At 44.6% G+C, this 25,059-nt stretch overlaps 1 protein-coding gene across 4 annotated transcripts in view; it reads left to right on the forward strand.

The window, feature by feature from the left end:
- CCDC85C (coiled-coil domain containing 85C) overlaps window positions 1-25,059 on the forward strand; it is a 179,328-nt gene that overhangs the window by 115,902 nt on the left and 38,367 nt on the right. For 2 of the 4 annotated variants that reach the window (XM_080991482.1, XM_080991480.1), the window contains 2 exons: window positions 13,875-13,913; window positions 24,719-24,823. In XM_080991482.1, coding sequence (XP_080847608.1) covers window positions 13,875-13,913; window positions 24,719-24,823 — 144 coding nt within the window. The remainder of the gene's footprint in view (window positions 1-13,874; window positions 13,914-24,718; window positions 24,824-25,059) is intronic. The other 2 variants (XM_080991483.1, XM_080991481.1) reach the window with 2 other exon arrangements.

A 25,059-nucleotide genomic window follows, 5' to 3' on the forward strand; every position in this document is an offset into this window, starting at 1 on the left:
GTATTTTTTGCTCTATAAGATGCACCAGACCACAAGACGCACCTAGTTTTTGGAGGAGGAAAACAAGAAAAAAAATATTCTGAATCTCAGAAGCCAGAACAGCAAGAGGGATCACTGCGCAGTGAAAGCAGCAATCCCTCTTGCTGTTCTGGCTTCTGGGATAGCTGCGCAGCCTGCATTCGCTCCATAAGATGCACACACATTTCCCCTTATTTTTTAGGAGGGAAAAAGTGAGTCTTATAGAGCAAAAAAGACAGTAACTTCTTGGTCCTCTGGAGTGAGTATATTGTATAAGACATTGTTTTGAAGCAAGGGTTGTGGCTGTGTCTTAAATTTTAAAGGATTGAACTGGCTGAGCTCTGTGTAGCTTAGGAACATGTCTCACTATATAAACCTTTTCCCCCCTTTAAGATCCTCCCAAGAACCCCCTGCTGCTTCAGATGCCTCAAAGGCAAAATATTTGTCATCTGAGTCACCTACAGAGGAAACCCTCCACAATTGCTATGAATGTCCCCACTTTTTCCTATTAGTTTTAATGCTTATTTTAAAGTTATAATGCTATATTTTAATGTTTCACTTTATTAGTTCTGTGCTGTATGTATGTCACTACGCCAGATTGAATGTAGCCAATTTTTATTGTAATGTAATCTGCCTCGGAGATAACTAGGTGTAAATGGAGGAGACAGCTATCTGAAATGACGAAAAGAAATCCCCATTGCACCACAGAGGAGTCCAAGGCTTGTTCTGGAACACTGAGTAATGTTTTTATGTGGCACATCCATGACCAAAGGGACATGGGAAACCTCCTTATGCTAGGTCAGATCTTTGCTCCACAGAGCCCAAAGCTATCTTCTTGAAGTGGCACTGAATCACCCAAGGCTTAGGCTGCCACTTCCAGCCTTCTGAGATCCGATAGAAGTACAGCGGTACCTCGGGTTACAGACGCTTCAGGTTACAGACTCCACTAACCTGGAAGTAGTACCTTGGGTTAAGAACTTTGCTTTAGGATGAGAACAGAAATCATGCTCCAGCAGTGCGGCAGCAGCAGGAGGCCCCATTAGCTAAAGTGGTACCTCAGGTTAAGAACGGTTTCAGGTTAAGAACAGAATGAAGTTCTTAACCCGAGGTACCACTGTATGTTCTATTGCGATTAATGGTGCTTACTCCCCAAATAATCTGTGAGAGGTTGGCATGTAAAGTTCTTGCAATGTGCTGAAATGCAGGGGCTGATGGGTAGTTTTAGCCTGGGACTTTGAAATTCCGAGTCACATGTCCCAGTAGTAATTATTGTCAGATGCTTTTATTTTTATTTCAAGGAAGCCAAGTTATTATCACTAAAATAAAAAAAAAAACAAGTAGATGGGCTCTTTTGGCAGTGTGGCTTGTTGCCAGGCAACAAGCCATGGATCGGATCGTGGTGACTGGCTCCCTGTTCAATATGCCCTTGGCCTGACTTCTTCCTGCTTTGTGTGTGCTGCACAAAAAGACACCAGAGGGTACTTGATCTGTTTACCCTCCCCCCACCCTTTTTTAAACATATATACGAGGTCAAAAGCAGGATCAATAACTAATAGTTGAAAAGTGCACGAGCAATTAAAAAAACAAGCAAACAGCAATTTTCCCTGTTCTTCTCCATAGCAGGTGATGTTCCTTCTACAATTGGGCCTCTGAGATTAGGGAACCGCTGAAGAAATGTTCCAGTTGGAATTTAGCAGATTTGTTTGTTTATTTATTTATTTTACACCAAATCTGGCCTTTTGTGTTAAAGCTCTCTTAAAAAAAACAAACCCAGAAAACAAAAAGGCTGGTTAACAATTTCAAGCCATAGCAGACGGGGGGCGGGTAGGGGGAACCTTTGCTGACACAGATTGTCACATAGACAATGGAGCAAATTTGTTTTCTTCTGCCTAGCCCTAGAGCCTTGGCCAACCTGTTGCCCTCCAATGTGGTTGGACTACAACTCCCATCAGCCCCTGCCAGCACACTTGTTTTCGGTTAACCTAACACAATTAAAAGGGGGGAACTCCAATAATAAGTAGGTAGGCTGGGACCACTCTTTAAAACAACACCTTTTAAAAGAACTAGGTTGGTCAGGCCCCAGATTCCATCCTTGAGAAATCAAAGAACCCCATCTAGAAAAGAAGGGGCTTTGTAGTTAGTCTCGTTATCAAAATAATAATTACCCCACTCCCAAATAATTGAAAGCATGCAGATCTAAAACGGATAGCCTGACAAATGTACATCAACAGTACCTCTAACAGCAGGCATGGCAGGTTCAAAGGAACCTCTGGAATGTATCCTTCTATTCACACGAGACTAGCATTCTGCCTTCTCATGTGTTGAAAGACTGCAGAGATGTCAGGAAGTGTGGAATGACGAGGTGCATTGAGAAATCCTTTGCTAACTTAATTTCGCTCTTTTCTCAAGGAGACATAATGGGAGCCTTGACGCATCACAGAGCATCAACTGAGCAGGTCAAGTGACTTGTTCCTGAGAGAGGCTTCTGGTAGCAAAGGGTCTTTCAGGGGGTGGGGGTTATTTGCAACAGGAACACTTTTTTTAAAAAAAACCAAAAAGCTTGCAGTATAGTTTTCAGCCGGAAGATTGAATTTCCTTAGATGAAGCAGTATTTTGCTTCTGTGTTTAGAAGCTGGAAAGATGCCAGGTAGCCTTCCATAATCACCAGCGAGTCACTAATCTCTTAATGCATGGGCATTTGTTAGGACCTCAGATTTCATCACTCCGGGGGCCTTGTCTACACAACTTCCTAGCAGCGAACTTACCAAAAGTCACTGAATGTCAGCATTCAAGGGTAAAAGTGTGCTGGGATCAGGCTCCGGTTCAGCCGGTGATCTTGTGAGCACCCAGCTATTCCAGGGGAAATTTGTCAGCTTTGAAGAAAACCATCTAACACAGCGGTTCTCAACCTGTGGTTCCCCAGATGTTGTTGGACTACAACTCCCATCATCCCTGAGCTCTGGCCTTGCTAGCTAGGGGTGATTGGAGTTGTAGTTCAACAACATCTGGGAACCCACAGGTTGAGAAAGACTGCATTATAGTCTAGGGTCTGGGGAAATAAAGGATGGGGGACACCTGACTTACTAGCAGTACATGTGAAAAGGTTCTAAGGGTCTTGGTGGACCACAAACCTAACATGAGTCAACAGTATGATGCAGCAGGGAGAAAAAGCTAATGCTATTCTAGGCTGCATCAACAGAAGTGTAGTGAGGGAAGTAATAGTACTCCTCTATTCTGCCTTGGTCAGAACACATCTGGAATACTGTTTCCAATTCTGGGCACCACAGTTTAAGAAAGATGTTGACAAGCTGGAACGTGTGCAGAGGAGGGCAACCAAGATTGTCAAGGGCTGGAAACCAAGCCTTATGAGGAACAGTTGAAGGAACTGGGTATGTTTAGCCTGGAAAAGAGGAGACTGAGAGGAGATATGATAGCCATCTTCAAATATCTCAAGGGCTGTCACATGGTGGATGGAGCAAGCTTGTTTTCTCCTGCTCCAGAGGGTCGGACTCGAACCAGTGGCTTCAAGTTGCAAGAAAGGAGATTCCGACTAAACATCAGGAAAAACTTTCTGACAGTAAGAAAAGAAAAAGAAAAGCTTTTTGACAGTGAAACGGGCTCTCTCGAGAGGTTGTAGACTCTCCTTCCTTGGAGGTTTTTAAGCAGAGGTTGGATGGCCATCTGTGCTGGAAGTTTCAGTTGATATTCCTGAATTGCAGGGGGTTGGACTAGATGGCTCCTGGGGTCCCCTGGACTGTTTCTATTGCACAAGAGGGGTTGGGTGGGATAGCAAATTCTGACCATGAATTCATTTGTGCAGACTAAGTCTAAAGCATGCTGCTTTCACATGATGGTGCACGACTGCTGTCCGCTCTTCATGTATTCCTACTGAATATTGCAGAAAACCCCATTAAGCAGAGGCAGCAGCCACAGAGCAGCCTGGTTTTGTGGACTGAGCCCTTTATCTGTGCAGCTCAGTCCTGCGCAGGAAGACATCTAAAAATAGTATTGTGCTAACGCGTTTACCTCACTGGTTTGTCATGTTCAATTCGGGGAGAAATCGCAGATGAGTCACAGCAAATTTCATTCTTTAGAACTATAAAATGCACGTCGCTATCTGTGGTTTTTCTCTTCCGTGCTCCCTGGAGTTCCCACCTTGCAGGTTGAGAAACAAGGCTAGGCTTCCCATTCCGCTGGGGGCTTTACATCACTACTGGCAAGGGGCATAGCTCACTGGTAGAACACACGTGTTGCATTGCAGAAGGTCACAGGCTCAGGTCCCAGCATCTCCAGGGAGGGAAGAAACCCTGTATAAAATCTTGGAGAGCCACTGCCAGTCAGCACAGTCAGTGCTGTAGTCTTCTGCCTCCTCACTGTAGGGCAGCATCCTATGTCCCATGATGTTCAGCGCAAGGACCATTTCCAGCCACAGATTTGGGGAGTGTCATGTTTGTCATTGTAAAATAAAGAAGCGAACTTGTAGGACAGCAAATTAATAATAATAAAAATAAATTTATTTATACCCCGCCCTCCCCGGCCAGAGCTGGGCTCAGGGCAGCTATCACCAATAAAATTACAGTAAAAACATAATGGGGGAGGGGACAATTTAAAATACAGGTTAAAATGCAATTTAAAATGCAGCCTCATTTTAAAAGTAGCCCATAGATCAAGACCATAAGGGGAGGGAAACATAAGGGTCAAACTGAGTCCAAACCAGAGTGGAACAGCTCTGTCTTGCAGGCCCTGCGGAAGGATGTCAAGTCCCACAGGGCCCTAGTCTCTTGTGACAGAGTGTTCCACCAAGTCGGGGCCAGTACTGAAAAGGCCCGGGCCCTAGTTGAGACCAATCTAACCACCTTGCGACCTGGGGCCTCGAAAATGTTGTCATTTGTGGACCAGGAGAGGCGGTCCCGTAGGTACGTGGGTCCTAGGCCGCATTGACATTTTTTATTTATTTTACTATGAAAAAGGAAGAGGCAGCATGCCTCTGAATGCCAGATGCTGGGAATCACGAGTGGGGAGTTTGCTGTTGCATTCTGGCTTGCGGGCTTCCCATAGGCATTGAGGTTTGCTGCTGTGGGAAGAGGACGCTGGACTAAATGGGCCACTGGCTTGATCCAGCAGCGACCCTTCAGATGTTCTTAGGATACATTTGATATTTCTCACTACAGCTCCCAGAATGTCCTTTTCTGCACGGCACTTAGATATTGCTGGTGTTAAAGAGATACAAGAAAGTGCTGTTAGAACCATACAACCATAGATTTGCAGAGTTGGAAGGGACCACAACAGTTATCATCCAGTCCACCCACCTGCAGTGCAGGATTACTTTTGCTTGAAACCATGACCCTGAGATTAGGAGTCTCATGGCCTGCCTGAGCCACTCTGAACATTCAGTAATAGTAATGCAAATGAAAGATGGGGCATTTTGCATCTTTAAATTTTGATACCCTCTGGTCGTGACAGAAGGGGAGTCTTTCCCATGATGCACCTGCCAGAACTTTGTTGGGAAACAGTAGCACCAAAGTCCTGCAATCATGGGGGTGATAGACTATGAAGAAATGCTGGGAATAGACCTATTCATATCTATGGATTTAAGATGCTTACAGCAAGTCCATTGATAGCAGTGGTTTTATTCTGAGTAGGGACAACATCAGATGTCACACACACATTGTTTGCTGTAAACTTGCCGAGTGTCGGATCAAGAAACCTTAAAAATAGATTTCACACCTTCTTGTCACCTTAACAAAGTGAACCTGTGCAACACACACACACACACACACACACTTCAATAAAAATCTCCAGAGAAGTTCCTAGGCCACCAACATAACTATCCTATCCTAGGTAACATGATGGGAGAAACTGTGGCCTAGTGAAACAGGGGTGGGGAATTTTCTCAGCCCAAGGTCCAAAATCCACCCAGGACATTCCATTCTGAGAGGTGGGAGTCACATGGTGGGTGGGCTAAGAGGCAGAAGTGAGTGGAGCAATGACACTGAGTTTTCCCTTTGTACAGTTGGGTACTTTCTGCACACATCCCTGCGTCCCTCTCTGCTCTCTATCCAGAAAAGCAAGAGAAAAATACTACAGTTCAAGAAACCCATTGCAGCCAAGCAAAAGTGTTCCAGGGTCCAAGGCAGGGGAGTGATGGCTGTTGTCTGCAGAAAGTGACAAAGCTCAGAGAGAGAGAGAGATGTATGTCCTCATTTGGCCCTGGGCTCCAGATTCCTCACCCTTGCAGTAAAATAAGGTCTGCTCTGCTCTTAAGGAGAGTTTGGAGCCTGGTTGTACAACCACTGTACTTAACAGTAGTGATCACTGGGCAATTTGTGTGGTGGGCCATTTCCCTCTGCCAACACGTACAGAATTGTGATTGCGTCCTGCCCTTTTTGCATAAGGTTTCAAGCTTCTCTAAGCTCAAAATCAAGACTTGAAGGAAGGCGTGTACCGTATTTTTCGCTCTATAAGACGCACCCGACCATAAGACACAGCTAGTTTTTAGAGGAGGAAAACAAGAAACAAGAAAGCAACGCAAAGCCTCTTGAGCGAAGAGGCAGGAGCGCTCCGGCTCCACTCAGGAGGCTTTGCGGGGCTATCCCTGAAGCCAGGAGAGCAAGAGGGATCGGTGTGCACCGATCCCTCTTGCTCTTCTGGCTTCAGCGATAGCTGTGCAGCCTGCATTCGCTCCATAAGACACACACACATTACCCCTTACTTTTTAGGAGGGGAAAAGTGTGTCTTATAGAGCGAAAAATACGGTAATTCTTGCTTGTTTCTTCTGAAACAAGTGCATACGTTTTCAGCCCCTCAGTTTCAGTTTCATGCTCTCGACTTTGCTCCCATGCTCAATAAGGGGATCGGCTGTCAAAATATCAGTGCGTGCTTCTAGCCTCTGTTCAGAACCAGCATGCCCAGAGGATTTTCCAGGTCAGAGATTGCCTCCACGTTCATTGGTTGTCTCTGACCCGGAAAAAAAGCCCAGATTTCAGTGGGGCTCACATTTCAATGGCAAGCCAGCAAGATGGGAAATGGGAAGAAAGTTTGTCACCCAGATGATGAAAGGGTTTCCATCAAAGCTTTGAGTGCCATGTCCTGCAGTGCTTTTAACAGATCTGAGAGCTAGGACTTGGTGGGATTCGCATTTTTGCATTTAGTGGATTCAAGTTGCATGACTCTTCTTTTTTCTTTTTTGCCTCTGGCTTAGTGCGCTGAACTTGCCACCTGCCACCTCTTGCTCTCCTGATCAACCCTCTGTGTGAGGCTTGACTCATTAGCAGGTTGTGTGTCATGCAAGTAACTTCCACCGTGGGAAAAAACTTCCTGCCGTGTCAGTCCAACACTCTAAAATGAGACATAGAGTCCAGTAGCAGCTTAGAAGCTAAGAAGCATTGCATTAGTCTGCAGAGGCTTCATCAGATGCATGAAGGGATATTCCCATCTTACGTCATGATGCATTGGTTAAGTTTTTAAGGTGCTACAGCAAGGATAAGGAACAAATTAAGGCCAAAGACCTCATTTCTTCTGGGCTAACTTGGAGGTTAGATGTCAGCAGTGAGCGGGGTCAGCTCTCTACACACATTTCTGCCAGCTGGGATGCAGGTGGCACTGTGGTCTAAACCACTGAGCCTCTTGAGCTTGCCAATAGGTCAGCAGTTCGAATCCACCCAACGGGGTGAGCTCATATTGCTCTGTCCCAGCTCCTGCCATCCTAGCAGCTTGAAAGCACACCAATGCAAGTAGATAAATAGGTACCACTATGGCAGTAACATAAACGGTGTTTTCATGCACTCTGGTTTCCATCATGGTGTTCCGTTGCTCCAAAAGCGGTTTAGTCAACCCCATAGTTGCCTTTAACTGGACGTAGCCTTCCAGGGGTCCTTTACCTTTACCTATCCATACCTATCAGACATAACACATGCACCCACATCCATTCTCACACATAGCAGATATGTAACACATAATTACGTACATATTTATTCATACGCACGTACACACAGACAAACACATCCAGACTCTCGCACACACCCCTATGTATATTTACAAAACATTTATATTTATATCCTTTAGGGACCCAGGAGGCAGCTAATAGCAGCACCTGCTCCCTCCAATCATGGATGCAATTAAAACAAGCAATTAAACCACAGTATAAGCTGTGAGCAAGGAACTTCCAGCCCTGTGGACCCGACCTCTATTATTTGGCCCTTGGGACTCTCTCCAGGCCTTCACCAGCCCTGCTGTGCATCCTCTTTGAGTGCTTTTGCCTAGCTGGAATGTGGCCTTGAACTGGGACAAAGCCCCTTGCTTGCCTGGGTGGAGGATGGAGGAATGTGTGCAACCTCTGACTTTTGCATGGCTGGAATGTAACCTCCTATGCGAGCATTAGAATCACACCCACTTCTACCTCTGGGCCAGCCCAACCCTCGCAATACTGTGCACAAGGGGGTGTAGCCCCTAGGCTGAAAAAAAGATTTCCCACCCTTAAAATAAGCTGATAAATAATAAAAATGCAAGATATAGTAGAAATGTCCAGTCCGGCAGAACATTGTTCAGCCTGGTCCTCAAAGTGCTTTGAATACAGGGGTGTTTTAATATGCTCCCGCCTGATAATGATGGAACCAGCTGAACCTCCCTGGGAAGTGACTGCTACAAACTTGCCACCACCACTGAAAAGGCCCCGTCTTATGTCAAAGGCCCCTTATGTTGCTAAAATGGCAAGGGAAGGGGTTCACTTGACTGGATCGCTCCCTTTGTGGTAGAGCCCCCTCCCACACTGGCTGGACACAACACCATTTGGCAGCAGGGACTTGTCATTGTCACCAGGCACATCCTAATCTCCTTGTTGTTGAGTGGTGTTTGTGTGAACACCCCCCACACACACACCTTCACATATGAATTGCATGAAGAGGTTCCATGCTATTACATGGGTAGCGGGCCTGCCCATCTGGCATGGACGTCTGCAGTGGGGAAGCCTACAAGAGAATCCTAATGGACAAAGGGCTCCAACTCCCAGAGAAGTTTACATGCATATAGATCTGTAGACGTCCTATTCTGGTCTGACAAAGGAGCCCACAGAGCAAGGCAAGCCAGGAATTTCAGTACCACAGAGAGCTCCCGAGTGAGCAACTTGTTCCAGCAATGGTTGAAAGCAAACTGAGCATTCTGAAGCCTCTGCCTCCCAGACCACCTCTCCTAGGCTGTGCCCCCTTGCGGAGAGCATAGTTTATTAAATAGCCAACCCTTTAGCCAGAAGACGGGCACTCCTCCTATGCTCTATGGCCTCCCTACTGTTGCGCTCACTGCACAAATACTGTGGGAGGTATTTGGTTCCTCAGTCTTCGATGAGTTTGGTGCTTTTGGAGGTTGTTCTAGGGACTCCTGTCTGTCAGCCTCAGCCGAATCTCCAGTATTAGGCTCAGGGACCTGGATTTCATCTGGCTCCTTAGCTGGTGACTCTGTCATAGTAAGGTTCCCTGCTGCAGATATCTGCGCTCAGAATACTACTACTACTACTACTACTACTACTACTACTACTACTAATTTATTTATACCGCCCTTCCCGGTTCAGAAACTGGGCTCTGCTAACAACAAATTTAAAACACTTAATTGATGCAACAAAAAACAGCATAAAATACAGTATAAAACGTGAATAACAATAAATTCAGAATTCAAAAATCAATTTAGGGGAAAAATCCATTCAATAAACATTAGATGATCATCACGACTAGCTGGCTAAATTAGTCCTATTTGGGCCAGCGAGGAGACCAGGGGAGAATTAGCTGTGGGATCCCAGAGCAGGTAATCTTCATAAAAAGGAGAGAGGGAGGGAAGGAAGGAAGGGGAAGAAAAGATCAGGCTAAGTTCAAATTGAAAGCCAGGCAGAATAGCTCTGTCTTACAGGCCCTGCGGAAGGAAGTTAAATCCTGCAGGGCCCTGGTCTCATGGGACAGAGCATTCCACCAGGTCGGAGCCACCACTGAGAAGGCCCTGGCTCTGGTGGAGGATAATCTGACTTCCTTAGGGCCCGGGACCTCTAAACTATAATTATTCATGGACCTTAAGGTATAGGAGCAGGACTGAAGAAAGTGTGGGGCAGGTCCAGCAATGTGGCTCCTTTTTGATCACATGGAGCTCCTTTCATGCAATGAACATCGAAAGGGGGCGAGTAGTCTATGTGTTTTCATGCACCTCGTCACATGGGTTGCCTATGCGCCAATCAGCTGCATAGCCAATGTTTCCTGAGGCTAGGATCACATCTGGATCTGCCAGGTATAAGGAGGAGGTAAGCTCTTTCCTTCTCCCCCAACAATAACTAGATTATTTCTTTTGGAGCCATGTTAGAAGCTATTTGTGGTTCCCACTCGTTATGTTTGTGTCTTTCGCATAGGCCTCTCATTAGCGATGAACAGTAGTGCCCCCCCTCCCTCCCTCAAGGACCCTTTTCCAGTTTGTGCTTGTTAGCTTTGTAATGTGGCAATTATATCCTCAAGGAGCCGCGCACGTATCTCCCACAAGTAACATGAAATTGCAAATCTCTCCTTATTTCCCCCAAGCCCCCTTCTGTTTGCGGGGGTGGAAATTGTTATTATTTTAATGCACAAAACCACAAGGCCAATTTCGAGCAAATGACTCATAACGGGGAGGAGGGGAGGAAAAAAACAGCCCACAATTTCCTATGTTCAGCTTCTCCTTAGTATGCAATAAGGTAAAATATTAAATAGGCTGTAGCCTGAACTGCTGTGTTTTATGTTTTGGTATGTGTGGACTCATACTATTGTTGTTGGTTTTTTTTAAATTGTGTGCCCAGGCATTCCAAATTCTGCGACTTGAATAGATTATACAAATTGAGGATAATGTACATAATTTCTCTTACTTTGCATGAATTCTGCAGGGTAAAAAAAACCCCAAAATCAAAACTCTATTTGTTCACTGAATGGTCCCCGGGGAGATTACATAAAACATAACAAATTAAAATAATATACAGTACATTAAAACCATTAAATTAAATGAAAACCACAAAACCGAAGAAAATTACAAGAGCAAGAACACAGCAGTATAGAAGGAGGGGACACACTCACCCAACAGCCTGAGTACAGAGGTCCGTCTTATCCTGACTACCCAATAATAGTACAAGAGGGAAGGGCACCAGGCAGCCTAGGAGCCACCACAGAGAATGCCCTGCCATGCAACTCCACCCCTCAAACCACACAAACACGCGGCACCACTAACAGGCCCTCTCCTGGGCAGGTTGGCTTAGTTACTTTAGTTTAACCTAACAGCCCAAGAATAGCTTTTCTTGATCAGGGCATTGGCTCAGTCCAGCATCCTGTTCTCACAGTGGCCAAACAGGATCCCATAAGAAGCCTGCAAGCTGGACCTGTGTGCATCAGCACTCTTCCCTCTCATGTTTCCCAGCAACTAGTATTCAGGAACATGCAGCTCCCGGCAGTTTAGCAAGCAACTATGCAAGTGCTGCAACTGGGCCATCAGCAGCCACAGTCTACTCCTATTATTTACATTTACATCCTGCCTGTCATTTCAGTACCACAGAGAGCTCCCGAGTGAGCAACTTGTTCCAGCAATGGTTGAAAGCAAACCAAGCATTCTAAAGCCTCTGCCTCCCAGACCAGGGCGATGTGCATGGTGGTTCTCTTTGCAGTCCCCACTGTCCTTGCAACAAATAGGTTATGCTGAGAGATTAGGATTGGCCAAAGGTCACTCAGTGAGCTTTGTGGCTGTGGGGATTCTCAAACCCTACGGCCAGCTTGCTGCCTGCACTTGATAGGGAATAAGGTGCTTTCCATTTGGAAGGTGTAGTTGTGTTCCAACTGGATCACCCAGTCCATGAGAATTTTCAAGGATTTACACCAATGGCAAAAATATCCTTGAAGGATTTCATGCATCTTCTGCATCTTCATATTACCCGTTTAGGTAACACAACAGTCTCCTGGTGTAAATTTCTCTCTCTTAGCCTAAGAGTTATTGTTATGCAAAAAGCTACTCTGAGTATATATAATTGTAAACGTAAATGCCAGTTCAGTGTGTGTCTCTTACAGTCCAAACCCAAACATATTATTCGACAGGGCTTGCTCCCAGGTAATTGTGTACAGCCAGGATAGCCAACATGCTGCTCTCCAGTTTCTTGGGCTACAACTCCCATCATCCTTGACCGTTGACTATGCTGGCTGCAGCAGATGGGAGTTGGAGTTCAACAACATCTGGAGGACACAACATTGACTACTGCAACTTAAGGGCTGCAACTTAAGATAACAGATCATAGAATTGTAAAACTGGAAGGGAGCACAAGGGTCCTTTAGTAAGTGTGTGCCTGCTAACGGGGAGAAGAGAGTGGTGGTGGGGGGGGTACATTCGGTGTCTCTGGAAATTTTAACATGTCACTTGGGAAGACAGGCGAACTAATACCAGTGTACTGGAAGAAGCAAAGATCACCAATGTTGAAATAATGGTTCTTCAACATCAACTTCGTTGGACTGGTCATGTTGTGCGGATGCCTGATGATCGTCTTCCAAAGCAACTACTCTATTCCAAACTTAAAAATGGAAAGGGTAATGCTGGTGGTCAACAAAAGAGGTTTAAAGAATGTCTCAAGGCAAATCTTTAAAAATGTAGTATAAACACCAGCAATTGGGAAACACTGGCCTGCGAGCGCTCCAATTGGAGAACAGCCTTTACCAAAGGTGTCATGGGCTTTGAAGACGCTCAGAACGAAAGGGAGAAACGTGCCAAGAGGAAGGCACACTTGGCAAATCAACTCCTGCCTGGAAACCAATGTCCCCACTGTGGAAGGACGTGTAGATCCAGAATTGGCCTCCACAGTCACTTATGGACTCATTGTTAAAACCTCGTTTATGGAAGACAATCTTACTCGTCTACAATTGATCGCTAAAGAAGAAAGAAGACATTGACTCAACATTTAAAAATTGCATCACCAAAGAAGTCAGTGTGAATCAAATAAATTAGTGGGATCTGGGCTTTACTGCAGATGTGAGGATTCCAGCTGGGTGAGGAGAAGAGGGGCTGTGTATTTTTGCAAAATTAACTCGATATCCTGTTTGCCGTTCATGCTTCAGGGTGCTCACAGTGACACACCCTGCTCTCCTCTCCTCCCTTGAAAGCACAGGTTCAGTTTGCCTTGCTTTGCTGGGAAGAAGAGAAAGGCAGCCCTTTTGGAATGTCAGTGGCTTTGTTGTATTTCAGTTCGGTTTCTCTGCATCTGTAGAACACAAAGCACGTGATGCCACACGCCGCTTTTGCTCCTTGTTCCCCACAGATGATAAATATTTTCATGATTGTTAATTTTACATGCTGAAGCGAAACCCCTTATTAATGATCCCCCGCTATTTGTCATGCATCCCCCACAGCTTTATCTCTCTGCTGTCAATTACGAATTCCAATTTGCACCAGTTCTCTAAATAGTGCACTGTTGCAATACCTCTTCCAGTTTAATTCACAAACCCATTTTTTCAGAGTGCAAAGCTAGGCTGTTGACTGCTGAAATCTGCGGGACTTGATTTATTTTCCATGCCAGTTTTATACTAATTGAGTTCTGTGTTCTTTCAGTTTCACCCTTGTGAAAAAGGCAGTGCTGCCCATCCATTTCTCCAGTCTCATCTTTTCAGACCTCCTATATAAGACATTCTGAGGCCTTTTATTTCAGGGCCACCCCCCAATATGCTTATTGAACTGCATATCTCATGCATGACCACAACTTTCTTCGATGCAGGAAGGATTAACACAAATGTGGAGGGGGCTTATTTTTAGGATGCAGTTTTTGAATGTTTGATATTGCTTTGCTTTTCATTATAATCTGATATGTATAATATTCTTTTGTTCCCTCCTAGCTGGCTGGTCACAACAGTTCACCAAGAAATTTAATTAAGGTAGACATATCTTAAGACATTTAAGCTTCCAGCTTTCTGGGATATGGGGAAGCCTTGGCTTACAATGTCGGTGACGGGTCTTTGCTGCTTTCGTATGTCTAACTTGCAAATGTTGGCAGTTTCCATTTTTAGTAATCCCGAGTTTTTTAAATGAATGCCCAGTTGTTTGACTCATGCTCAGCATGGTGGGTAAATACATTGATACTGAGGCCATACTATCAAATCCTCTCCACTTAATATTGACCAATCTGCATATGTCCAGTGTTAATCAATTAAATACAAAGAACTGATTTTGAGTGCCAAAAACCGAAGTACTTTAAATATGAGCAAAACAATTTGGGGGGCAAGAAGCATCTACCAATGTGGTAAATAATTCACACCAGTGACGAGCACATGGTCTCCTTTTAATACAAGAACCTTAGTTGTTACATTTTGTACCAATATTTAATGGTTCGAAGAAAATGCAGCCGTCAATGTATTTCCTCTGAGATGTGATCCTTCACTTGTTTAGTTTTCATACCTGTTCGTAATATATTGCAAGGACATTGGATGGTGTCTTCCACGCACATGTGTGCTGCAGATGAATAGACCACTTATAGAATGTCATTGGCAATCCACACAATTTGTCTTGGTCTTTCACCCAGTTCCCCTTCACAACAATTTCAGCCTCTGTGTTTCCTTAGAAACCTGTTGATCCTTCACAAGACCTTCCGTTGCTTTGCTTCTCATAACCCCACCTCTCTAAAGCCCCATTAGGTGTTATCTGAAAGCTAACTGAACATGAATGTGGAGAGCACAAGAGTGGCTAGTGGGGAGAGATGATGGCACTCACTGGCCTCCTGGGACTGGCGTTGCTGTGGCTTACCAGGGTGGCGGTAGCAGGGAGAAGAGCAGGGTGGTAGGGATGTCAATACAGTGTGAATGTACCTGCTCTCCAGAGGTGTGGACCACAATTTGCATTATCCCTGACCATGAACCATGTTGCCTGGGGCAGATGCAAGTTGGGAGTCCAAAACACCTGCGAGGCATGTTGGCCACCACTACTTGTCCATCTGGACCAGCAAACTATGGTTTGCCCTGAAAACCAGGATTGCGAATCAGGGTTTGTTTGCACAAAGTAGCTAATTAAGCAGAGCAGCTGGGGGGTAGTGTGTAGAGGCAAATGGATTATTCCCATAATGCCAAACCAGGGGTTCTAGTTAATGTGTGAAGCATCAGGTTATGTGCAAAGTGATCTCTGTTCTGTCATTTGTCCACTTATATGCAACTTCCTTTAAAACAAATCATGGAAGCGGCACACAATTAAAAGAGCAAAATAAAACCAGCAATCAATATTACGTTTATTCATTTACTAATCAGATTTCTAGACATATTCGATTTAATTATCTCATATATGAAGAAGTTGGCTTTAAAGGGGTGAATTGTTTGTTGGAGGTGCAAAATAATTTGTATAAAACTTTTTTGAGATTTTGAAATTCTTCTTAAGATTTAAAAGTTGGAACTGAAAATTCAGAATATTTGGATATGTATAAGTCAATGGCCTGTCTGTATGTTTCACTCTTTCAAATAACTATCCTTTCAGTATGCTTATTTTTGATGAGGATGTTGGTGGTGATGATTCTTAATCTTTCAAGCCTTTTTGTTTTGTTTTAGCTGTTGCAAGCCCCATACGGCTTAATAACATTATTTCTTCTCTGTTATTATTTTCTAACTTTATATCCCTCCTTTCCATGAGTCATGTTTAAGGCAACTTATGATTTAAAACTGGGATGGTCCTCCCCATTTTGTCAGACTTTGGCTCCCATTTTCCCTATTTGCCACGCTGGCATATGGGAGGGGGCATAGCTGCTCCACCCCTTACTCAAAAGGAAGTGGAACAACATGTACATTTACTGCCTGTTGTGCTGCTATGGAAACTATTATTGCAGAATTTGTGTGAATGCTTGAAGCTCCTTTTGCTGAGTCAAACCACCAGACCATTCATTTCAGCAGCTCTCCAAGATCTTAGGCGTGGGACGAGAGCCGTGGTCATGTTAGCAGATATGCTCCAGTCCTCAGGAGCGTAATTTGGGAGGGCACATGGGGCTGCAGAGGGGAGGAGAGGGAGGGAAAGTCTCAGCTGTGCAACTGGATCTCCACTGTGTTTGTGGGAGTCCACAATTGGGTATCACCCAACGGTATTCTTAGCTAGGGTATCTGAGATTCTTTCACAGGAGGTGCTGGGAACTGAACATGAGACATTCTGCACGCAGAGTGTATGCTCCTCTGCTGAGTTCTGGCCTCTCGGCAGCTGCAGTGGCTGTGAATCTCCCTTCCCTTTGCTCGCTGTCGGTCTGAATATAAAATACAATCTGCTGTCTCTTTTGGTCAGCATCAGTCACTGAAAACCAGATGAAGCACGAGGCTTACAGTTTGGTGTCTGAAAATTACGACCCACTGGGAAGCCTGCAATCTGCGATGCTATCGGTAGAATTGCATTCTGTTATTGTGCATCATCCCAGTGCCTCCTTCTCAACTACCGATTTGACTGACAGTAACTAAAAACTCCAGACATGCACATTATCATTAGGAGGAAGCTTTCTAACGGCACGCCAGTTGACAAGATTGATGTTCATTCTGTTTCCCTTGCAAGTCAAATGGCAGCTTGACAGACCAAAGTAAGAGAAGGGTGGGTTTGGGGAGCGTTGTGGGGGCCCCCCACCTTTTAAATCACCCAGGAGGGACACAACAATATCAAGGCGACAAAACAGTCTCACTGAGAACAGTTGGCCATTCCATTTTGCAAAGACACTAATGCAATGACTGTTAACAAATGAAAGTTGTTGGGTACCATTGTGTTGATTCCCAAGACGACAAGATGATAGATAACCTTTTGTAAAATAAGTTTTGGTTGGGCGTACAATGTTCTTGAACTTGTCCTTCTCCAGCTTAAGAAGAGTATTTTTTTAAAAAAGAAAAGCAGCGCCAGAACGGTTCGTTGCGATCAAATTATGAGTTTTTGTTTTTTGCTTAGGCCTTCAAATTCAAACTGTCAGATGTCTCAGATACTGGTTGAAACCCTTCAGGTTTTTTTAAAATAACTTTTTTATTCATTTAGCTTATTCCATTCATGAATCACTTCTTGTGAAGTGATTTAACAACTAAACATCAGCCATAAAGACACACACACACACACACACACACACACACTCATATAGAGTGTACCTTGGGTTACAGACGCTTCAGGTTACAGACGCTTCAGGTTACAGACTCCGCTAACCCAGAAATAGTACCTCGGGTTAAGTACTTTGCTTCAGGATGAGAACAGAAATTGTGCGGTGGCAGCGCGGCAGCAGCAGGAGGCCCCATTAGTTAAAGTGGTACCTTAGGTTAAGAACAGTTTCAGGTTAAGAACGGACCTCCAGAGCGAATTAAGTTCCTAACCCAAGTTACCACTGTATAGAAGCCTACCCTGATGCTTAGAAAGTTGAGGTAATTTTAATCTGTGTGGGGTTTTTTTAACTTGTGTATGTTTTAAAATTATGGTTGTGATTTTTTTCTCAGTTTTCTCTTTTTGTAAACTGCTTTGAGGTGTTGTTGTTGTTTACAATCAAGCGGTGTCTAGATTTTATGGGGAAAACAAACAAACCAATTTTAAATCCAATACTGGTACAGAGTGGGATAACAAACTCCACTTGAAAAGTTTGTTGGAAAAGGGAAGACTTCAGTAGGTGCTTCTGAGGTCATAGAGAACATGCCTGTCTTACGTGTATCTGGAAAATGTCCTGAAGGGTAGGAACAGCGTGAGTCCTGAAAAGTGGTGTGTCTTCTGCATTTGGCGGAAGCACACCTCTCTGGGAAGGGAATTCCAGCACCTAGGAGCTGCCACAGGGAATGCCTTCTCCTGGGCCAGCCCCCCATCCCCAAATCTACTGGAGGAATTTCCAAGAAGGCGCCTGTTCGTCAGTCTTAAAACTCGAGAGAGTCTGTAGGAAAGGAGTTGGTCTTTCAGATATCTGGGTGAGGTGGAAGACCCCTCAAGACCAGAGGAGGGCATTTCCAGACACAGTTGAGGCTAGACATCTTTGCGTATGTGTCCCTGAGCTGGGGCCTATTGGTTTCAAGTGCAGAAGAGGACATAGTCCTGTTGATGAAGATTCAGCTGCTGGTCCTTTACGTGGGCTAGAGGATTGTGTGGGTGCCATCTTGCTTTTGTCTTGGCCCAGCTCTTTTTAAGCATCGCTGGTGACAGTGCCTAGATTTTTTACATCGCTCATTAAAGTACTTAATATGGGAAGGGATTAGGGAGCATCAGTACTGGGTGACCCCACACCTTTAAATAATTGTTTGCAACACTGGATTTAAGAGTAATCTCTGCTAATGAAAAGTAGGAAGGACAATAACAGTAGCTCTTCTTTATTTGTGAACAAACTGTCGAAGCGCACGCAATGATTTTCTCTTTTTTATTCCTTAAAAAAGGGGTTTAAGTGGAATTACGCTGTCTTCTCTTGACGTGTTATTCGTCCTAGTCCCGTTAATGAGCAATTTGGGTTTTTCTTTTCCTCTGTAATCTTTTTAAACTTGGTAACGAAGCCTGCCTCAATGGGTAAGTGTTTATAAGCATCCGAGGAGCACGCAAGGAGGATTTTACAGGGGTAATTAAAATGCTTTATCCCTCTTATGGCTGTTGTAATATCTTATTAGATTTGGTTGAAAAGTGAAACATATTGTTCCTGAAATGTGCACAGTGGCGGTATTAATGATGTGACCCCGTGGGGTTGCAAAGACCTGATTTAGCTGGTCTCAAATTGCATTTGCAGTTTCAGAAACGAACCAAACCAGCCGAGCTGTTTAGAATTATCGCTAATGGGGCTATATTGCAATGAAGAAAAATGATTTTTTTCCCAGAACAAAAAGAGACATTTGCAAGTAAAATTTGAGAGCTGGAGCATGGCATTCAGTGAGGACATAGGGAGCCACCTTACACCAAGTCAGACTATTGGTCCTTGTGGGTCAGTGTTGTCAACACTGACTGGCAGTGAGACCCCAGCATTTTAGACAAGGGAGGTTTTTCTGTTGCCACCTGGAGATGCTAAGAATTGAACTTGGGACATTTTGCACACAAAGCGGATTCTCTACTGGTGAACTACAGTGCTTTCCCCACAGCTGTATCCCTCAAGGGTAGTTGTGATGCTCTACCCCATGGAATGCAACGAGCCTTTTTAGCCCATGGGAGCTCTTGTGGCTATAACTAGGATGGGTGTCAGGAATGAGCCAGCTCCGAGCGAAGGTTTGCAGCCAACTTCAGAAAGCAGTCAGGAACAGAGAGGCTTAGATGTTAGTCAGGCAGGGGAGAGCCAGCAGATGCAGACTTTGGTTCTTCCTGACCTTGATGGAGAAACTGATAAGGCAATACCTGAGAGCAGGCTAGAACACAGCCAAAGCTTGCAGGAAGCACAAATAGGCATGAATAGACTTAGAGACTGTTAATGCTTTGATTAGCCATAGTACTTTAATAATAATAAAACCCCTCCCTTTTTATATCAGTGAGCAGTATGTGAGGTTTTGAGTGTCCTTCTCATTCTCTTTAATTCCTTTATTTTCACATCTTGCCAAGATGGATGGGACCATTGGTAAAGTGGCAGTTAGCTGTATGCTGACATTGTACTATCAGTTTAGGTATCTTATCTATCCTCCGTGGATAGTGAACTCATTTTCAGAGTGCCCATCTTTCTATAGCTGAGAATCGCAAACTGGGGGAGAGCATTGTTGCACACTGGTCGTGTTTGCTGGCTTCCTATAGGCACCTGGTTGTGAGAAAAGGGATGGTGGTCTATATTGGCCTTTGGCCTGATTCACCGGGGCTCTTCTTAGAATCGGATGTAGCCAAAATGGTCCCATCAGTGCACAACAGGAGGCAACAACAGGTTCAGTATGTAGAAGAACAAACAAGCAACCCTTTAGGGAGAAAATCCTAAGTGGGCAACAGCAATAACCACCAACATTCCCAAACCCAAAACATCCCTAGGAACTGAGAATGCTCAGTGAGTACACAATGTTAAGTGTCTACTGGGAAAAACTCTCTGAGAAAGTCGAGTGGGGATGGAATGGAGCATCTTTTAATAGGGAATAACTGCCTGCCTGCTTGGAGCCCTGAACAGGAGTACTCCATACTGCACAGGACCCTACTTTAAATTTGTTTGCAGTGCTACAGATTCTGTGGGTGGAACCAGGCAGAGGGCCTTCTCGGTAGTGGCGCCCACCCTGTGGAACACCCTCCTATCAAATGTCAAGGAAACAAACAACTATCTGACTTTCAGAAGACATGTGAAGGCAGCCCTGTTTAGGGACGTTTTTAATGTTTGATGTTTTATCATGTTTTTAATATTCTGTTGGGAGCCGCCCAGAGTGGCTGGGGAGGTCCGGCCAGATGGGCAGGGTATAAGTAATAAATAATAATAATCCTCTTGCTATACATCTCTACCTAGTTTGTATTACAGTGGTACCTCGGGTTACATACGCTTCAGGTTACAGACTCCGTTAACCCAGAAATAATTACCTCAGGTTAAGAACTTTGCTTCAGGATGAGAACAGAAATCGTGCTCCGGCGGCAGAGGGAGGCCCCATTAGCTAAAGTGGTTAAGAACAGTTTCGGGTTAAGAACAGACCTCCGAAACGAATTAAGTACGTAACCAGAGGTACCACTGTAAAATCCTACCTGCTGCCCAGTGGAATGGACAGGTATTCAAGCTCCCCAAAACTGAGAAGGCTCATCCTGGGGTCAGTTGTGCATCTCTCTTTGCCTCTCTGACAAAAATGTGTTAGTCACATGTGTACCCCAGCTTTCCCTTCAAGGAGTTGAGGACAATGTGCGTGACATTATTCAATTTCCCCGCTGCCAAGTCCCTGTAAGGTGTGCTTAGATGAGAGACTGGAACAGTGACCAGAAGGGAGACAGCGAAGGAACCATAGGAAATGTAGGTTTGCAATGAAATTTGAACCCAAGATACACCAGGATGAGAGAGTTCGGAGTTATCTTGGGCTTTCCCAGCTGAGCCAGAGCTCATCCAGGCCTACACTGGTGTAAGCGGGGCTCTGCCAGCTCACCTGTGGCCCAGCCAGTGGGACTTAAGCAAATGTAAGTTCCTCAAAAGGAGTGAGATAGGGCTGGAACAGTGTAAGGAGAGACTTGTACCTCTTGGTACAAGAGGTCAGCTGTTTTTGTAATGTGGTTTTTGGGATTTGGGATTCTGTTGCTTTACTTCTGTGAAGTGTTGCTTTACTTCTGCCTTGAAACCAAATGGGGCGATCAATTGAGGAACGCAACTCCCCACTGTGCTGTTTAGCTTCGTTACCGCCGTGCCTGACAGCAGATATGCAAGGGCCTATGCAATCTCTCACATAGCTCAAATGATTGTGTACCATTTCCTGACACTTCAAAATCATTATGAGCCTCTTGCCTCAGATGGCTGGACTCTGAAGTGCATTTTTGGAAGGGGAAAATGCAGACTGGGGTCAGGACAAGAAAGAGAGCCTTCCGCTTGCATGTTGCAAACTCATGACATGATGGATTCATTAGTTGGTTCCCCATGACAAATTTTACACATGGGATCCTCTGTACGCGTTAATCCGTGGGTTCTAATGGCCTCCGACATACTGCTGGCTCTTAAGATCTTGGCATATCAGTGGGAAGAAAACTACTTGACGTAGAAGATGTTGGTTGCAGTCAAACCCTCAAAACACCTGGATTCTTATTGGATGCACAGCTAAGCTTGTTTTTGTGGCCTTCCATCAAATTTTGTTGCCGCAATGGCCCCTCCTCCTTCCAGTTCTTTCGAACTGGAAAAATATCATTGCAGCACCAGATGCAACTCAAAAGCTTTAATGGAGCATAAAGAAACTGGAAAGGTCATGTTTTTGTAGCCTCAGAACGGAGAACAATCCACTATTGGATGGCCTTTGAAAACCGAAAAAGTTAATGCACACAGTTCATGCTAATAAAATTGCATTGTTTCCATCCAAGAGTGTATATTTGATAAATCTGAAGCATTTCTATTTTGTTGATTGTCGGGTTTCCAACATTCTGACACTTAATGGCATATAGATTTATATACATGCATACACACAAACATACAGGGACTGAGGGCTGGAACCTTACCTGGTAGCAGGGACAAGAGGGAAATATGCCATGGTTACATGATAATTTTATCCTTTTGACTCTATTCTGTTTGTTCTCTTTCCCTCTTTTCTCTTTTCTCTGGCTTTCCAATACTCTTTTGCATTGGAAACATTTTTTCAAAGCTTTGGGGTGGGTAGGTGCGGGGGATAAAGAAGTCCTCTACCTTGGACTGAGGAGGACGCAAACAGGAAGGGGACACTCCGAAGAGGGGAGCCCCTGTTGTATGAAAGGCAGGGTTGAAAGGGTCTCCCAGGGTGAGAGACTGGGAGAAGAAGTAGGCTCCCAGGGTGAGTCTACCTCTCTGTATGTCAATAAATGACAGGATAGATTTGATATAAATATGGTAAAGGGCCTCACAGGTATTTTTTTTCTCTTTTCCCCCATTAATTTTTTTTAAAAAATATTCTTGCTCTGTAGACTAGTTTGATTCTTGTATTTTATCTCAAAAAAATGACAATTTTTAAAAAATAAAGCATACAAATAGGCAGTTGAATGCAGCCAAAAGTTGCTCAAAGAAAGTGAAAGTATAAATACAGGACATTTGTTCCTTAAAAAATGGTTTTTATCAGCCTTTTCAAAGTAAGTTATCTAACCCAAGAAAATGAGTTGGGGGGGGGTGTACCATACATTATCAGCTTCCAAGGATCCTTCTTGTTGGGTAGGGACACAGTGCCTGTGTTCAAACATAGCAGCAAGCCATGGTTTGTTCTAACCATGGCTTGTTCAACAAACCACAGACATCTCGCAGATCAGCAAACAGCCCACTGCTTGTTGGGAATGCACACTTTCCCACTTCCTTCGTAGCCTCAAGCACAAGTTAGATTTGTGCTGATGCTAAATGGGGTTTCCATCTTTTCCTGTAAATAAATGTTTATTTATTATATGCAAATGCCAGTCTTTCAGGTTTGCAGCTTCTTAGCTTCAACCCTGCTGCAGCAACACATTTTCCAAAATGATTCACTAGACTGCAGGGCTGCCATCTTGACCAAATTTAGAAGTGACCTGGGTTTGTAAACTTTGGCTAATGGAGAATCTGGTTACATAATGCTCTGGCCGGAGAGGGTGGGGTACAAATAAATTATTATTATTATTATTATCATCATCATCATCATCATCATCATCATCATCATCATCTTCATCATTATTCAATGGTTAAGGCCCACAGTGGAGAGTAGAGGGGAATCCACATGGGAGGATTGGGAGAGAGGGCACGTTCCCAGAGTTTGTTCCTTATTTGCAAACCATGGTTTGTAGGGAACCAACAATTTACCAAATCTGTTTGTCTGATATGTAGCATATTCATTTAGTCTCTCTCATATATATGTGTGTGTGTGTGTGTGTGTGTGTGTGTGTGTGTCATTCCCTTACCCCCCAAAAACCCCCATCTCACCAGTGAAATTGCATGAGATTCAGTGAATGATAAGTCAATATTTAAAAAGCACTTACTTTTAATTGAGTGATATTCATAAAACAAGGATACAAATGCAGGCTTTCAGAAACATAGTCCTCACAACTGAATTCCCCCAATTGTTTATTGTTTTATTAAAGAGGATGCCATAAAGACACACTTACTTTTATATACCATATTTTTCGCTCTATAGGACACACCCGACCATAGGACACACCTAGTATTAGAGGGGGAGAACAAGAAAGAAAAATTCTCTCCCTCTCTGCGCAGCGCCCCTTCAGCAAAGCGGCAGGAGAAACGGAGCCCCTTCCATTTCTCCTCCCGCTTCGCTGAAGGGGCGTTGCACAGAGAGGGAAAGCTGTGCAGCGCCTCTCCAGCGAAGTGAAGCCAAGAGAGCAAGAGGGATCGGTGCGCACTGATCCCTCTTGCTCTCCTGGCTTCAGGTGGCTATCCCTGAAGCCAGGAGAGTCTTGCTCTCCTGGCTTCAGTAAAAGCAACGCGAAGCCTCTGGAGCGCGGCAGGAGCACTCCCACTGTGCTTCGGAGGCTTTGCATTGCTTTCGCTGAAGCCATGGAGCCTGCATTCACTCCATAAGACACATTTCCCCTTAATTTTTGGAGGGGGGAAATTGCGTCTTATAGAGTGAAAAATACGGCACTTTATATCATTCCCAAATCATAACATAGGAACTTCACGGAGCTATAGTTCCCAGAGTGGTTTAACATTGAACCCCTCTTCACAGGGAACTTGGGGAGTGGTAGCTCTGTGAGGGGAATAGGGGCCTCCTGACAACTCTCAGCACCGTCAACAAGCTATAGCTCCCTCTGAGGGAAGCAATGACAGTTCAAGGTGGCATCATCATGTTTTAAATGGCATGGTATGAATGTGGCCTCAGGCCTGCTCAGGCCCACCCCCACATCACCCTCAGTTCAGCCCATTTGAGGGTTTTCCCTCGTCCCTGCTTTTGCAGCTGGGAAGCTAGCTTGAACTGGGACGGGGAGGTAATCCAGCCTCTACCCCAAACCGGCAGTTTGGATCCAAGCAATATTCCATTTCATTTCCAGCAGCATGCCTTTAAACTAGATTTTTCTTGTCGTGTGGTGCCTACAGTTGAGCCAGATGAACTGGAGAGGCGAGGGTAGGAACCAAATAAGGAATCGAAAGTAGAATAAAGTCTCGTTGTCTTACTTTGAATTAAATAGAAATCCTTTTATTTATTTCTCTCTCTCTCTTTTGCAGCAATCAAGCTCTGGGGATCTGAGGACTCTGAGGAAAGGGTTATCCCCGTACCATTCCGAGTCGCAGCTGTCGTCACTGCCGCAGTATCAGGACGCCATGCAGAATGTAAGATGCACGCACCGCTATCTACCTGGTGTAATTACGCTGATGGCAATCGTAAATGAGGGGAGAGAGGGAGACGGGAGCCTGACCCATGAATGCAAACATCTGGCAGGCTGGCTGAATTGATTCCAGCATTCTGCAAACACTGGAAAGCAGGGATCAAAACCAAGTGTTTGATTCTGGCATGTGTACACTCTGTGTCCTCTTGTTCTGTTTTCATGGGAGTCGTGAGAAACCAG

The sequence above is a fragment of the Podarcis pityusensis genome (assembly GCF_964106645.2).
Source record: "Podarcis pityusensis genome assembly, chromosome: 1".
Lineage (NCBI taxonomy): Eukaryota > Metazoa > Chordata > Lepidosauria > Squamata > Lacertidae > Podarcis > Podarcis pityusensis.